Source organism: Podarcis pityusensis (assembly GCF_964106645.2).
Source record: "Podarcis pityusensis genome assembly, chromosome: 10".
Taxonomy (NCBI): Eukaryota; Metazoa; Chordata; class Lepidosauria; order Squamata; family Lacertidae; genus Podarcis; species Podarcis pityusensis.
Window position 1 is genome coordinate 51,727,056 of NC_138035.1, and position 16,168 is coordinate 51,743,223.

Here is a 16,168-nt window from a genome sequence, read left to right on the forward strand (position 1 = left end):
CAGGCTGGCTTTCCATGTGAATGAGCAGCCACTGTGGACAGCCATTTACATCACCCTTTATGCCACTGTTTGCTCATGTGCATTGGGCCTAAACAGTTGGATTAAGAGAGGGCAAATGCTGAATTATTCACATAGAGACGATGAGGTGTGAGCTGATGCCATCATGAAGAGTGCATCATTCACTGCTTGACTTGCCCTTGGTCTTCTTAAGTTATATAAGTTGTGGTTGAAGTAACTTCATGGTATGGGGTAGGAACTCAAGTGAGAGTGCAAGGAAAAAGTTTACCTATATCACATTTCAGTTAGGAGTTGTAGTTATTTATTTTGTTTAAAAACATTCCTAGACAATGGGACATCGGTGGCGGAGTGGTCTAAACCACTGAGCCTCTTGGGCTTGCTAACCTAAGGTCGGCAGTTTGAGTCTATGTAATGCGTTGAGCTCCCGTTTTTTGTCACAGCTTCTGCCAACCTAGCAGTTTGAAAGCATGCCAGTGCAAGTAGATAAACAGGTTCTGCTATGGCAGGAAGGTAAATGGCATTTCCATGAGCTCTGGTTTCTGTCATGGTGTTCTGTTGCACCAGAAGCTGTTTAGTCATGCTGGCCATATGACCTGGAAAGCTCAGCCTGAAAGCAGAAATGAGTGCCACACCCCATAGTCGATTTCGACTGGACTTAAACATCCAGGGGTCCCTTAGCTTTTACCTAGACAATATCCTAAAGTTGCTTAAAAGAGTATGTTAATACAATCACAATAAAACATATTGGTATAATAGAAAATAACCTGAAGTATATTTAAAAACTGGCATCAATGGTTGGGGTTCAACGGTACTTACTCAGGCTGCTAATCTGACATCACTGGCATTAATTTCATTGAATTCACTGAGGACATACGTCATCAACAAGAGAATGGGAGAAGATAAATATAGCACAATTGACCCTTGGCTTGCTAAACCACCCTGGGAACTTGCTGAAAAGCTGGGCATAGCTCAAATAAATAAACAAACCCCACTTAGTGGTATTCATTGTGCTTTTAAACACAACACCATATAATCTTATATAAATATCAGTCTCCTTTTCAAGAGATTAACTTGAAGAGGAGATCCCTTCAGGCAGGAGATCCCATGGAAACACGCAGTATGTCTGTATAACAGAAATCTGGTTGAATGAAGGGGAAGGTATAAATGTCCTCAGGATTTTCAGTGCAGTACTTGAAGGGTAAGAAGGAGAAACAGCTGTGGTTTATTAGGATAGCATCTCCCTAATTAAGTGTCCTGTCCAAGAGTATTGTTGAGTAGGAATTTGAGACAGAATTAGGGTTCTGTAACATACCACCCACTGCCTATCTCCTGGTCCGAGATGGCAGAGCTGGGTTTGGGGTGATGTTGAGGAAACCGGAGGTTTAGAATTTGGGGATGCCACGTTTGGAGTGACTTGGTATTTCATGGCCACCAGGCCACCTATGGGATTTTCTCAAATTATATTGGGCCCAACGCATGTGGCAGAACTGGTCTTCTGTACAGTATGCCTGCATCTTACGCTGGAGTTCGGTTCCAACGGCAGCATGTCTACATCAAAGTCATGTATGGTCAAAAGCTGTGTTACCCACCGCTATCCAGCCTGCCTTCCACGAAGCAGTGAGAAAGGGCTCTTTTTTGTGCCTGGCACTGCATGGGGTCCTTTAACACAGCAGAAACATGTGCTCTCAAGCATCAGGGTTGTGGAACCTCAAGCCTTCCAGACCTCTCTGCCTGACCTTCAGAACACTCACTAGGCTACACACCTTTCTCCCAAGTGTTTCCCAAATGTTGTCACCTGGCGGGAAGGTGTCCTTTAACTCTGATAATGCCTCTTGCTTGTCTGGATAAAGTATACAGAGGTGGTGTGTGTGTGCAAGCTAGGCTACTGTACAAAGGTAAAATTTGCCTTCATTGCTTCTCCCTTTTGCCCCCAACACACCACTGACATGTGGATTTTGGAAGGTTATGCAAAAGGGAAAGTGACCATCAGGTTAGAAATCTTTCCCCACTCACACAACTTCCTTGGATGTTTGCGAAGAAAATGTTAAAATGAAGGTTGAACAGGCAGAGCTCAAGAGAGTGGGCTTGAAAACCTTTGATTCTGCTGGCTCAAACGCAGAAGTGTGCATATCTTTTGATGTCGTCATCAGCTGACGAACACACATTGGTGAATGGGAACCTAGGAATCCCAGAGAAATGAGCAACATTTCCTTAGCTTCAAGACACTCTGATAGGAGGAAACGAAACAAAAAGCAGCCCATGGAGAGGGGAGGTTTGGTATGCAAGGGAATTTCATGAATAGGATGTGGTGCCTTGGTGTTCACCAAAGGCTACCAGCCAGGCATTTATTAGAGATGTTTCCCCAGCTCTTTTCGTCTAGCACTGGGAAGATAGGAATGCTATCAGTTTGACATTTCTGTCAGAACTGGTATTTGAACCACTGGATGATTCTGACAAATGCCATTGCTGTCATCTGCTATTCAGTTTTAATTATGTCTGACTGACGCTTTCAATGGTAGCAGGAAGAAAACTTAATTAGCTGCTGTGAAGGCTGATCTACAGGGCTGGAGGACTTCAAGCAGCTTTGGAGGAGACACCTTAAGAGTATCACCATTTCACAATCTGATTAGACCTAGAAGAAGGATTAATTGTCCTACGCGTGGAGGTTTATTTTTATATTATTCTCTGGAAAGACTTTAATAGGAATATACGTCAACAGGAAACACAGATTCTGCAGCTTAACGTGTCAGAGCAGCTGCAAATTTGAGTTGCAAAGTACCTTAGTTCACAAGGAACTGCTGCGCTAGCATGTTAGACGAGTCCAAAACTAATGTTAAGGGTGCAAAGGAAAAATATTATATGCTCAAGGGAACATCCGGCAAATGAACATCTGTTACCTTAAAGAGAAACATGCACACCTTCAGCAGCAAATCTGCAAGCACCACACAATTCGAAACCCCTGAAAAGCAGGTATTTTCCTAACCTGTCACACGCTGTATGAATAACCAGTTTGAAAAGGCTGTACTAAGGATTTATACCACCTATCAGTGTCTGCCATCAAGTTGTTAATATGCCTACAGATCCGTATTAGTAAGGGGCAGTGAAAATATGCTTATAGGATGCAATTGAAAATTAATTGTGTTTCTACTGCTGGCTGCAGATTCCCTGTGACCATGGCCTAGGAGTCACACACAACAGACAGGCTGGTAAACCTGAATGCTAGTGTGAATTCATACTGCTTTATATATATTTTAATGGAGTCACTATAGGAAATAGATGTCAGGAAGGGTTCCAGGCAAGACTTCTCTCTAGAGCTGGCCCAAGACATGTTGTCCCAGTCCCCCTACATACCATTCAATGCATGGAAACTACACTGGAACTTACTTGAACCCTGGGAAGAGAGCAACCATGTGCCATTGCTCTTGAGGTTGGCAGTGCAGAGTAGGGTTCACTGGGAAGCCCATGTCCTCTCTGCCTGCACAAATGCTGCAGTGCAGCAGAGGCGGTGCTAGCATGCGTTATGAGAGCCAAGCAATGCACGGGCATGTGTGATGCTTTCTGGACTGTGTGGCCTGGGCTGGCTGTTGCTCTGCTTCCCCCAACAGGAAAGAGAGGTTAGAGGCAAGAAAACCAACTAGCCGAGCTGGGACAGTACTGCAGACTGTCTCAGGAACTCACACACGACACTATCTAGTAATAACACCCACAACATAACTGGCTGTGTTTAACTACATGATGTCTTTATACATCATATAAACATACCTCTTTTCACACTATCAAATTAAGTAGAAGCAATTAAAGACCAACATTTTGAACAGGAAATACAAATAGGTCAGTTCTTATATACGTAATGTCCAAATAGAAGCTTTTTTGTGTTCTACATATGTCTTTACGAATACAAGTGTCAGACGCGACAACTTTAAGAAGCAGTACTTGCAGAAAATGAACTTTGTAATGTTCCACTTATGCCTTTGCAAAGTATAGTTGTTGTATGCAGTTGCTGTACACAGGTATCAGACGAAAGATACAAAAGATCGTAACATATCAGAGACATGGAACATGTGATACAAAATATGAGTATGCACGGCTGACAAAGTGTGTTCTCCTTCATGGAGAGCACGTGTTGCGGTGGGGGCCACCAGGACACTCCAAAGTTGGGGGCGAGCTAATTGTTCGTTGGCCACTGATGCGATTGGGGCTTCCCTTGTTGTTGGGAAGAAGTTAATGTTGCCATTTGTTGATTGACAGCCAGAAATGCTAAAACTCCTTGCACGAGGCTAGGGCTTCCTCTTTTCGACCGTGCATCGGATTGCCCGTCCCCCCCTCCTTAGAATTAGGGTTGTTCGCTTTGACCTTGCTATGCCTGTCATGGGGTCGTCTGCTCTTGGGGCAGGGGCCTGGTAGGAATTTTGTCCATCTGGCTGATTGGCTGGGGCCATTTGGTTTTTGCCTACTGCGTAGCAAATCGTCACAACTTGTAAGGTTGCGGTTAGGCATTGGTTTATGGTTTGGTTGGTTGAGGGGAAGTGGTTGAGTGCCTGCCCTTGGTAGGTTGAGTGCCTGCCCCTCTAATGCTGCTGCTGCAAGGGATTCCGTTAAAGGAATTGGGGGCTAACTATTGCTTGTCCACTCTGTCAAGGGGGCTCGGGCCATAGCAATGAGCTCCTGGTTGCATTTGGGGTGAGGGCAGGTTCCCTGCTCCGTTGCTACCCCCAAGTGTATTCCCCTATTCTGACTTTCGCATCGTGCGGAATGTCAGTCTGTCCCCCATGGTGGGGGCAGATAGTCGCAACCAATGCCTAAGCAACCACTCACAAATTTGTATTTCAATAAAGTTGTGGGCAAAATTATGCCAAAAATCTTAAACAAAAAATTCTGTGTGATGTGTGAGTTATTGGGGTGGCCCTGGGGACCTCGACACGCAAAGCCCAGCAGGGCGAAACAAGGTATTATTCTGGGAATCCTTGCCTTAGGTTCTTTCGTCCGATACCTGCATACAGCAGCTGCATACAACAACTAAACTTTGCAAAGGCATATGTGGAACATTACAAAGAAAAAGTTCATTTTCTGCAAGTACAGCTTCTTAAAGTTGTCGCGTCTGACACTTGTATTCGTAAAGACATACGCGGAACACAAAAAAGCTTCTATTTGGACATTACGTATATAAGAACTGATCTATTTGTATTTCCTGTTCAAAATGTTGGTCTTTAATTGCTTCCACTTAATTTGATAATGTGAAATGAGGTATGTTTATATGATGTATAAAGAATTCATATAGTTAAACATAGCCAGTTATATTGTGGGTGTTATTGTCACTGTCTCAGGAAGACAGAGACAGCTTTTGGAGGTAGACCAGGAGGAAAAGATTCAGGCACAGCCCTCTCTATCTCGTGCTTAAGGCAGCCACCTCATTTTGTTAGCTGGTAGGGCTGGCTCTGGGATGCGGGTGGCGCTGTGGGTTAACCCATGGAGCCTAGGACTTGCTGATCAGAAGGTCGGCGGTTCGAATCCCCGCAACAGGGTGAGCTCTCGTTCCTCGGTCCCTGCCTGCCAACCTAGCAGTTCGAAAGCACGTCAAAGTGCAAGTAGATAAATAAGTACCGCTCTGGTGGGAAGGTAAATGGCGTTTCTGTTCAGTGCTCTGGTTCGCCAGAAGCGGCTTAGTCATGCTGGCCACATGACCCGGAAGCTGTATGCCGGCTCCCTCAGCCAATAAAGCGAGATGAGCGCCGTAACCCGAGAGTCAGCCATGACTGGACCTAATGGTCAGGGGTCCCTCTACCTTTACCTTACGGGCTGGTTCTGCAACACTCCATTAATAATAATAAAAAGAATATAGAGGGATTTGTTGATTTTGTAATGGGCAACAATCAGCTCTGTCCACAGGCTAGAATGAATTCCAAGAGAGATAAATACTACCTGTCTCACACAGGGTTTCTCAATTGGATAAATGGGACTTTAGCATGAGTGTCCACTTGTCAGGGCTTTAGTTTTGCTTTCAATGTAGCTGTTGTTTTCAATAAATCAAAGGTAATAAGAATACTTTTTCTGGGCAAAACATTTTTGTTAGGAAAGTGTACTGTAAGAATTTGCCGTGAGATTGTCAGACAAAATGTTGCTTGGAAAAGTTTCCTTGCCCTCTTTCCCCCCTCCTCACCTCCAAAAAAAGGGCCTCATTTCTGTTTCCTATCGAGTAGTTGTAAATTACATACTGGAACAAGATTGCCATTCACCATTCCACCCAGCCCTAGCCTGGGTGGAATACCCTAGCCTGGGGCCGAATAGCGGAGGTTGACTAAATTGCTTGTTGTGGCTTTCTGACTTTAAGCAAATGCCCCTACACAGCTCCACTTCAACATACATATTCAATAGCTACCGAGAAGAAGGAATTGTGAAACTTTGGTGAGATGGGCATTCATTCTTGTTGAACATATAAAAGTGAGCCAAAGCTGAACACCTTCCACATTCTCTATTACTACCCTGTGAAATATGCTGGCTTTTAATTTTTGGAGAACTGTTTTAAGCAACATGTTTTGCATTTTTTTTTAAAAAAAAAAATATGATCCCACCCTCCAGAAAAAGGTTAGTTCCAGCTTTTGAAAGCTCAACAGATAGGTCATTAAATAGCAACTCATTTTTCACCATTCACTGTGATTTTAGGACTATCTCCAATCAACATATGCTTGTCTGTTATCAAGGTGCAACAGTGTAAAAGAAGACCCTTTGTCTTATCAGTGGGGAAATGGTGTTGCTTTAGAAGCCACACTTGAAATTCAATGGTGCAACATGTAAATATGAAACCTTTATAATAAAATGATACAGACGACATAGAAGTATATAAAAAATAGTTAGCAGGATGAATAATTCACTAACTATTGCATGGTATAAGTCACTAACTAATGTGCGTTGCCTGCCATTTAATAGTGGATATATCTGAAGAAATATGGAAATTGGAATAGTTTAATAACTTTCTATATGAAAGATGATGAGACTGCCTAAATGATTAAAAGGGAGATATGTTATAATGAACTAAAGCCACTCGAGTGTAAGGTAATTTTAATTCAAACCTCCATCTGCTTATGTATAATTAAGACTCATTTAACAAGTTAATGCCTAACAGAGAGAACTGATAAGTTTGGTATTAAAGAGCTTAAGAGAAGTAAATTAAACTGTCGAGTTGGAGGAGCTCTCATTTTAATTTCCTACACCTGAACCTCAACCAAATCTTCTAAGGGGGCATTTCTTGACTCTGCCTAGGCAGCCAAGTAGTAAACCTGAAAAGAACGTAAGGGAACTAAAGCCAACTCTCTTTTTTGAATTCTTGATACTAGGGTCTCGTTTGGAAGGCTGAGGGAATTTTTGCCAACATGAATATTTATTTAGCCCAAACTGCTCACTGCCATAGCATCTATATGACATTAAGAAGATACTTTGCATGCTGTCAAAATATTTATACATTGCAGATCTTGCCAGAGGGGTTAAATAAGCTAAAAAATATGGATTTCTTTGAAGTGCAAAAAAAGGAAAAAAGAAGCAGGAGATTTTGAATTCTATGATATTCCCACTGCCTAAATTTATTTTGTTCTTTCCACATACATCAAGGAAGTCCAGCAGTTAAATCCATGGCTCTTTTCCCATTTCTATTATACAATTTTAAATATGCCATTTTGTTTAAATTATATTTTCTTTTGAATCTACTGTAGGGATGGGCATTTCTTAAAATTCACCCCACTGCTTAAAGTTCTCCCCACCTTTTAAAGTTGTCAGCACAGCCAGCCTTGCTGCTAGCACTGAACATGTCTTTTGTAAAGTATTTGCAAAGCAGGTCTGAGCCTTCACTGCTGGGTGGTTATCTCTGCCTGAATTAAGACAAAAGATCCAGTTGCTGACAAGCAGAGGCAGCAAAATGAAAGGACTGCAAAGTCTGCATGGTTAAATAATACTTGCAGGTTCTTAAGTGTTGGCTCTGCCTAGGGCCGATAAAGATTCATAGGGATAAGTAGAGTTTGCCCCTGGAATAAAGACACAAGAAACATGTTCGGGGGTTTTAAACGAGCAACAGCTTTATTTAACTACTAGGCACTGCTGCCTCTGCTCATGTTGTTCACCAGCCCCATCCTGCTTTGCACTTTCTTACTCAGCAGCCTGCAATGCTGCTGAGATGAAAATGGCAGCCCTGATAACACAGCAGCAACTGAGCAGTATGGTTTCTGGAGAGCTGTTGTGGCCTGCCCTGGCTATTCCTCTGCTACATGTCTGGTCCAGCCACCTGTGCGACTTTCTTGCTCGCCCACCTGCCTGCTGTTCTGTCATCAGGCTGCAGTTGGTGTGGCCACCTATCACAGACCCTCCAAGTGTCCCTATTTTCCAGGGACAGTCCTGGATTTACAGAAGCTGTCCTGGTTTCTTGATTTGATCCCACAGCACCTGACTTTTCCTTAAAGGTAAAGGGACCCCTGACCATTAGGTCCAGTCGTGACCAACTCTGGGGTTGCGGCGCTCATCTCGCTTTATTGGCCGAGGGAGCCGGCGTACAGCTTCCGGGTCATGTGGCCAGCATGACTAAGCTGCTTCTGGCGAAACGCTGTTTACCTTCCCACCAGAGCGGTACCTATTGATCTACTTGCACTTTGACATGCTTTCGAACTTCTAGGTTGGCAGGAGCAGGGACCGAGCAATGGGAGCTCACCCCGTCATGGGGCTTCAAACCACCGACCTTCTGATCAGCAAGTCCTAGGCTCTGTGGTTTAGACCACTGTGCCACCCGCGTCCCATGACTTTTCCTTAGGGCATTCCTATTTTCACTGGAAAAATGTTGGAGGGTATGGAGTTAGGCGACCCCCGAGCCAAGGAGATAAGTAACCATACAACCTTTAGAAGAAATATGAAGGCAGCCCTGTATAGGGAAGTTTTTTTAAAAAAAAATGTTTAATGTTTTATTATGTTTTTATGTATGTTGGTGGGTGGTGGTTTCAAACAGAGTCCCCAAGTATGTCTCTAGCACCCTGTGTTAACATGCCTTAGGCAGCAAAATGTGTTAGGCTGACTTTGCAGGTATTAGTGGAGTTAGTGCCTCCTATTCTCAGCTGGTGCCCAAGTGCATTCTGAGACTGGCATTGAATATCGCTGATAAGAGCACTACCAGAAGAGATGTGCTCTCCCTTGTCTGTCTTCCATGGCAGGTCATCCACCACAAAAGCAATGCAGTTTCTGAAAGCCAGACTAGACTGGATCCAGATAATTTATCACATACATGCTAAGTGATGCTTATAGGAAGCCATTCGCAATCTCATGGGTCTATTTTACTAGTCTTCTTTGACTAGAAGTTGTTAGATACGATGGCCAAGGTCTGAACATGCAGATGGCAATTTGCGCTGCTCCAGCCACCCTAGTCATATCGGCGGGATGCATAAACAGCTTTAAAACATGTAGTTTAGCTTTAAAATATGGAGATCTAATCCTCATAATGCTTTTTTTCTCTGCAGCATAAATTTAAGGCTTCAGTCTGAAGTATGGCAAATTTTAAAATTCTGGGTCCAATTATTTTAGCTTTACTGTTAGCAAAGGTTACTAAATGTGCTATTAATAATAAGAATAGTAAGTAGATACACTTCTTTACCATGCTCTGCAGTCCCAAAGGCTCCCAGAACAGCTTTCAGATCAATTAAAAAAAGGCAGGTTTACAATCTAAAAGACATGACAAAAAGCAAACAAAGGGGGGGAAAGGGCTGCGTACACACCATACATTTAAAGCACATGAATCCCTCCAAAGAATCCTGGGAATTACCGTATTTTTCGCCCTATAGGACGCACCAGCCCATAGGACACACCTAGTTTTCAGGGGGGGGGGGAAATCAAGGAAAAAAATATGATTCCCCCTCCAGCAGCTCTGGGAGCAGTGGACAGGCTGCACGCAGCCTGTGCGCTACTCCAAGACCTTCTCCCGCAAAAGCCCACAGGAGCCGTGCGCGACTCCTGCGGGCTTTTCGACCAGGAGGGAGAAGGGACTGAAACGGCCAGTCAGTCCCTTCTCCCTCCTCGGGGAAAAGCCCCCAAGAGCGGCGCGCTCTTTAAAGGCTGCACAGCTCCTGCGGGCTTTTCTACAAGGTGGGGGAATTCCCCCACCTCGTAGAAAAGCCAGCAGAAGCTGCGCAGCCCCTTCAAAGAGCGCACGGCTTCTGCGGGAGGTGGGGGAATTCCCCCACCTCGTAGAAAAGCCAGCAGAAGCCGCGCAGCCCCTTTAAAGAGTGTGCGGCTTTTGCCTGCTTTTGCGGGAGGTGGGGGAATTCCCCCATCTCCCGCAAAAGCCCACAGGAGCGAGAAGGGACTGACTCCGCCAGTCAGTCCCTTCTCCCTCCTTGGGGAAAAGCCCCCAAGAGCAGCGTGCTCTTTAAAGAGCGTGCGGCTCCTGCGGGCTTTTTGACCCAGATTGTGCCCCCCATCCTCTGGGGCTGGCGATGGGGGAAGCGCTGCTTTCCCCCACCACCAGCCTCAAAGAGCAGACTCTCCTGGCTTCAGCGGAAGCAACACGAAGCCTCCGGAGCGCAGGCTTTAGAGGCTTTGCGTTGCTATCACTGAAGCCAAGGAGCCTGCATTCGCCCCGTACGACGCACACACATTTCCCCTTCATTTTTGGAGGGGGAAAAGTGTATCTTATAGGGTGAAAAATACGGTAGTTTGTTGAGGGCATTGTAGCTATATGGGGGATAAACTACAGTTCCCAGGATTCTTGTGCTTTCAATGTATGGTATGTATGCAGCCAGGCATGGGAAGGGAAAATGCACAGAGATAAAAATGCACTCAGGCACCGGCTTTTCATATAATAATGGAACAGGAACAGTTTGCATAGCCTGTCTAAGCTGGCCCAAGACATTTTGTGGTATGAAGCAAAGACCAAGTTTCCTGCTCTCCCCAATTTCATGTACAGAAGCCCACTGGGTTGGCTGTTGAATCTTACTTCTACCTTGGCAGCAAGGTATAATTATCCAGTGCAGGGCTAGTTTGAGAGGTGCACAACAGGCCAGTGGCTTACATATAGCTCTGATCTCCAGTGGAGAGGAATGTCGGGGGAGGGGGAGCTAAGGGCAAACAGCTGTGTGTTTGTACGCTGCTCACCATCATCTGCTGCCTGAGGCACATGTCTCATTTTGCCTGGTGGCAGAGCTGTTCGTATAGCCTGATGGAATGGCTGCTGCTAGGTGACAGTCGAGGGAGATCCAAAGGCAGCTGGTCTCTCAACAGAGCTAGTCCTACATCTTTAGAAACAGAAACCGGAGAGCAATACCAAGAAGCGGCCTCCATGGCCTAAGTCTGCAACTTCAGACAGTTATTAATCAGGTACTTTCATTTCATCCAGATGGAGCCTGAAACATGCTGTGTCTGCATGTTTCTTTGCTCTTTGGCAAGAGTTTGGGGTCTCTGAACAGGGATTTTTAATATATTTTTTTACTAAAAAAAAACCAACCCCCTTAATTGCTGAAAATATAATATTCCTCAAATCTGTTTTTTGTTAACTACACGAAATGAAGAGCTTTTAACTTGGCAATCAATTGTCTTCATCTAAGAGATATTAATGAGACCCCTTCCCAACATGCTGGGCTTAAAGCAACTGCCTTCTTTTGCTATAGCCCAAATTTTATGTTGCATTTTTTAAAATAAAAAACAACAACAATCAACATTAAATAAATTAGAAGCAGACCAATAAAACCTACATGGCAGAGAACTACTTAACATATATATGTTCTTGATTAGCCAGCTGGAAGGTAAAACCCCAACAAAAATACAAAGTGTAAGAAAAATATTGGCATGAAGATTCCTGCATGAAAAATGCCTTTTGTCTATGCAAGGCAGTTGTTTTCCCCATGTAAATGTTGACAAGTAAAAACACACCAGTAAAAGTATCTCAGATTGCTAGTTCTTAGTAGAAAAAAAGTTTCTGGTGAATTTTCCAGTACAATCCTATACATGTCTATGCATACGTTAAGTCTCACTGAATGGGGCTTACTCCCATGTACATAGGAGAGCAGCAGCTGTGGGAAAAGGCAACTTCCCTGTGTGGGATCACTAGGACAGGAAGTGAAAATAAACTGCTCCTATCATATTGCCATTACACAAAACTATGGTGCAACTGTACTTGAAATACTGTGTGCAGTTCTAATTGAACCACCTAAAAAAGTATATTGAAAACGCAACCAAAATGATCAAGGGGATGGAGTAAATGAGGAAAGTTTACAGCATTTGGGACTTTTTAGTTTAGAGCAGGGTTTCCCAAACTTGGGGTCTCCAGCTGTTTCTGGACTACAACGCCCATCATCGCTGACCACTGGACCTGCTAGCTAAGGATGATGGGAGTTGTAGTCCAACAACAGTTGGAGACCCAAGTTTGGGAAACCCAGGTTTAGAGAAAAGGCAAGGAAGAGGTTACAGGGTAGAAGTTTATAAGATTATGCACGGCATGTAGAAAGTGGATCCAACGAAGCTGAATGTTGGAAGATTCAGGACAAATGAAAAAGTACTTATTCACGCAACACATATTTAATATGGAACTCGCTCCAACAGGAGGCAGTGAGGGCCACCAACTTGGATGGCTCTAAAAGAAGATTAGACAAATTGATGGAGGACAAGGCTATCAATGGCTAGTAGGCACAATGACTAGGTTCTACTTCCACTCACAGAGCCTCTGAATGCCAGTTGTTGGGAGTTGCAAGGAGGCAAGGTGTGGTTGAGGTGCTTGCATCTGGTTGGTCACTTGTGAGAACATGATACTATACTAGATGGGCCATTGGCCTGATTCAGCAGGCTTGGCTTACTTTCTTAGTAGGGTTGCATCCTAAGTCTAGCAGGTGGTTTAACATGGCGGCAGGTGGCTAAGCAGGTAAGCTGCACGTTTAATGTGCATTTTTCACTTTCATTTTTTTTTAAAAAAAGCATGGACTTAGATGCCTTTGAGTTAAACTCTTGAAATCAGAAAGATGGCTTAGAAGTAAAAGAGTGCTGCCTCAATATTTTATATGCTTTTTGCTTTGTTTTGTTTTGATCTTAAGACATTAGTAATTCTTTAACAGTAGCCCAGAGAACTGACACGTCTTGTGCAGTTTGTTTCAAGGCAATCTTTTCCCAAGCAACTGGTGTCAATTTTTAATGCTGAACACAGCATTTTAAGCATGAAAACCTGTTAAAAGAGAAAAAGACATGACACATTTCATGTTTCCATTGATCTCACAGGGAAAAATAAAAGTGCTTTTTTGCAACCGAAAACCAATTTTCTTCCAGGAAGGGATAGAAGGGGCAAAAAAAATGTTATTCAACTGGAAAGCATATCACATTATTTTCCCAAACATATCTCAATTACATATTTATGACTATTTATTATCCACCAACATTGCAGAATGAAGTTTTGCCTGGTGTGATAAAAGTTTGCTACAGTTATTGCCTTCATTTTCTGATTGCTTTGGGCTCATTACTTGTACAGGCTGAATATTAAGTCTGCCAATAATGATAGCAGAATTGTATTATTTTATTATGGTTTAGCACTCCTACCTCACTTCTCATTTTTTTCATTAATAAATTAAGGATTTACAGGCCTAGAAAAACTATATGCACTGTTTCATATACTACACAACAACTGTAGGTTGAGTACCGAGTCCACAATCACCAGAAGCAACAACTGACCCTTTTTCTGATGCGAAACTAACTACTGGGGCTCCTGCCTTAAAATAATCTGCCCAACCCAGCAATGTTATAGAAAATCTGCTGAAAAACTAGAAGAGAGTAAATAAGCATTCATAGGAATGCTCATAAACTAGTTCACATATTTGACATTTTAAGCAGAGTTCTCAAATATCACGTATGCAAGTGGAATTTAAATTAAAATCAAAGGAGCCCTTGATCATTTTTCTTAAAGATAAGAAATAATTTATTTCTCTTCAGTCTTCACAAATACCACATATCACCTAGCTACACAACCAATGCCATTAACATATCACTGAAGAGTTTCTTACCAACACTTTACTTGGACAAAGACAATTGCAATTTAAAAATTACTGTACAATGTGCTGTTGGATAAATGCAGTTCTTGAGCTTCATGAGGAGATGTGGCATGTGGTTTAGAAACAGACAGAACATACAATGTTAAAAAATTTAAACTGCCAAAAAGCAAGAGTAAGGTAGAAAGGATTTTGTTTTGGCATTGTAGTTTTAGTAAAGTATTAAAAAAGAAATCTAGAGGAAAAGACTCGGTTTTTAACTTCCAGTACATAAAATTGGATACGAAAGTAATCAGTTCCTCCTTTTTAAGTTTTGCTTTTTCCTTAAAATAGAAATCAATATTATGAATATATTGCAGAGTAAAGAAAGACTGCAAAATTACCAGTTAACGAAAATACTATTGTATGAAAAACCAAATGTAAATTTACCAAGTAATTTGCTTACAAAAAAGATCAAACTATAAACAGTCACAAAATATATAAAAAAATGCCACTTTGAACGAGGCAATTGTACTCTACCGAAACTGGTAGTAGACTTTTTTTCCCTTCCAGAATAGACATATTCATACTGTAGTAACCGATAAAAAAGCATTGTGTACTTTTGTGTCATCCGGAGATTTAGCACCATGTGTCATAAGTTCCTGGATAGTCATCCAGTTGTCCAAGATCTTCTTGTTCCTCTTTTTCATCATCTTTTTGTGACTGAGTTCAATGATGTTAATTTCCTTTTTGCCCTCACTGCTGCTTTGAGGGCTCTCTTTAAGACACTCTAGTCTGCTACGCATCATGTATTCCCGCCGCCGCCTCTGCTCCTTGGCTCGCACCAGGTGCTGCTTCCGTTCCTCTTTGCTCCAGTAACGACCCATCTTCATTTCGCTCATTGTATCATCATCCGTCGTCATCCCGCTGCGCTCCTCTTTAATCTTTAAGGCACGTTCCTTCAGGATTCTGTCTCTTACAGGTCTTTTGGTGATATACCTCGTCCCGTCGCTCCTTATTTTCACTTTCCACTCCATCTTGGGCTCCGTACACTTCTGCGAATCTTTGCACATGTTCACTAGGCTGAGCTGGCTCTGGGCATATTCCACAGCAGATTTCTGCTGTATCAGCTGCATATAGCTTTGATAATGCTTAGCGTGTGCAGGGATATTCCCATACCTGTATGAGGAGCCGTGGTATGGGGACAAATAAGGAATCTGCTCGGGGCTCTGCCTTTCTTGCTCTGTCGATTTGCTACTTTCTGAAACCGTTTCCTTCTCCTCAACAGAACTGTTTTGTTCAGCAGCTTTGGTTTTGTTTGGCGTTGTCTCCCTGCCACTCTGCCTCGAAGACAACTGGTTAGCCACAATGGTACTCCTGAGGTTTTTCCTATTGGTGATGCTAATCATCCGCTGGAGAGAACTGTCAGGGGATCGCTCCACGTTCAACGGAGTGCTTCTGCAGCTCTCTGCTGTGTTGTAAGCGCTGGAACTGTCTTTGTCCGATTTCTCTGGGTGCTCTATGATGTCGTCCAGTTTCCCCCCTGGAAGGTCTATACTGGTGTTATAATTCCTAAACGTACCACCCTGCAGTGCCCAAATGTCTCCGTACTGGTCTTTCACTTTTTGAAGCCGGTGAGCCTGCATGATGCTCTGACACTCAAGCTCAATGTTCCTCAGTTCCTCATTGAGCAGCTGCAGCTCATGCTCCACCCCGTCCTTTTTCCTTCGGTTGCACTCTATGGTACTGCTTGAGTAATACAAGTCATACTCGCCGTGCTTTCGGATCTTACACTTGAGTTCCAGCAGCTGGCGAAACCTTTCGCAGTCCTCCTCCTGGTTGCCAACAAAATCAGACTCAATGTATTCCCCAGACACTACGCTCTTGTTGCACTGGAGCTCGAGGCTTCCCAGAGTGTCCGGGCTCTGTCTCGGTTCCTGCTGGGTCTCTGGGGTCGGCTTTTTCTGCTCTTCTGGTGCGTTTTCTTGCTCTGAGCTCTCGTCGTTGCGCTGGCTTTCGTCGGTGGGACCCACTCCACTGTCTTTCTCATTGTTGTTAGATGATGAGGTAGCAGTATCTGTTGTGCCGTCTTCCTCTTCGTGCTTTTTGGGCTATAAAATCAAAACGGCCCACAATTAATCTTTATCGCAGGTATTAAATTAAATATCTTAAATCAAGTTCTCTTC

The 16,168-nt window shown here is 43.4% G+C and overlaps 1 protein-coding gene and 1 long non-coding RNA gene across 6 annotated transcripts in view; one reads left to right on the forward strand and one right to left on the reverse strand.

Annotated features, from left to right (window-relative positions):
• Nucleotides 1–16,168, forward strand: part of LOC308486084 — an 80,489-nt gene that overhangs the window by 58,541 nt on the left and 5,780 nt on the right. The gene's annotated exons all lie outside the window — the stretch shown is intronic.
• The window catches only part of PDZRN4 (PDZ domain containing ring finger 4), a gene marked incomplete at its 5' end in the record, with an annotated part of 251,105 nt that continues 248,843 nt past the window's right edge, over nt 13,907–16,168 (reverse strand). For all 5 annotated transcript variants that reach the window (XM_081022321.1, XM_081022320.1, XM_081022324.1 and 2 more), the window contains one exon: nt 13,907–16,093. In XM_081022321.1, coding sequence (XP_080878447.1) covers nt 14,567–16,093 — 1,527 coding nt within the window. In that variant the 3' untranslated portion in view covers nt 13,907–14,566. The remainder of the gene's footprint in view (nt 16,094–16,168) is intronic.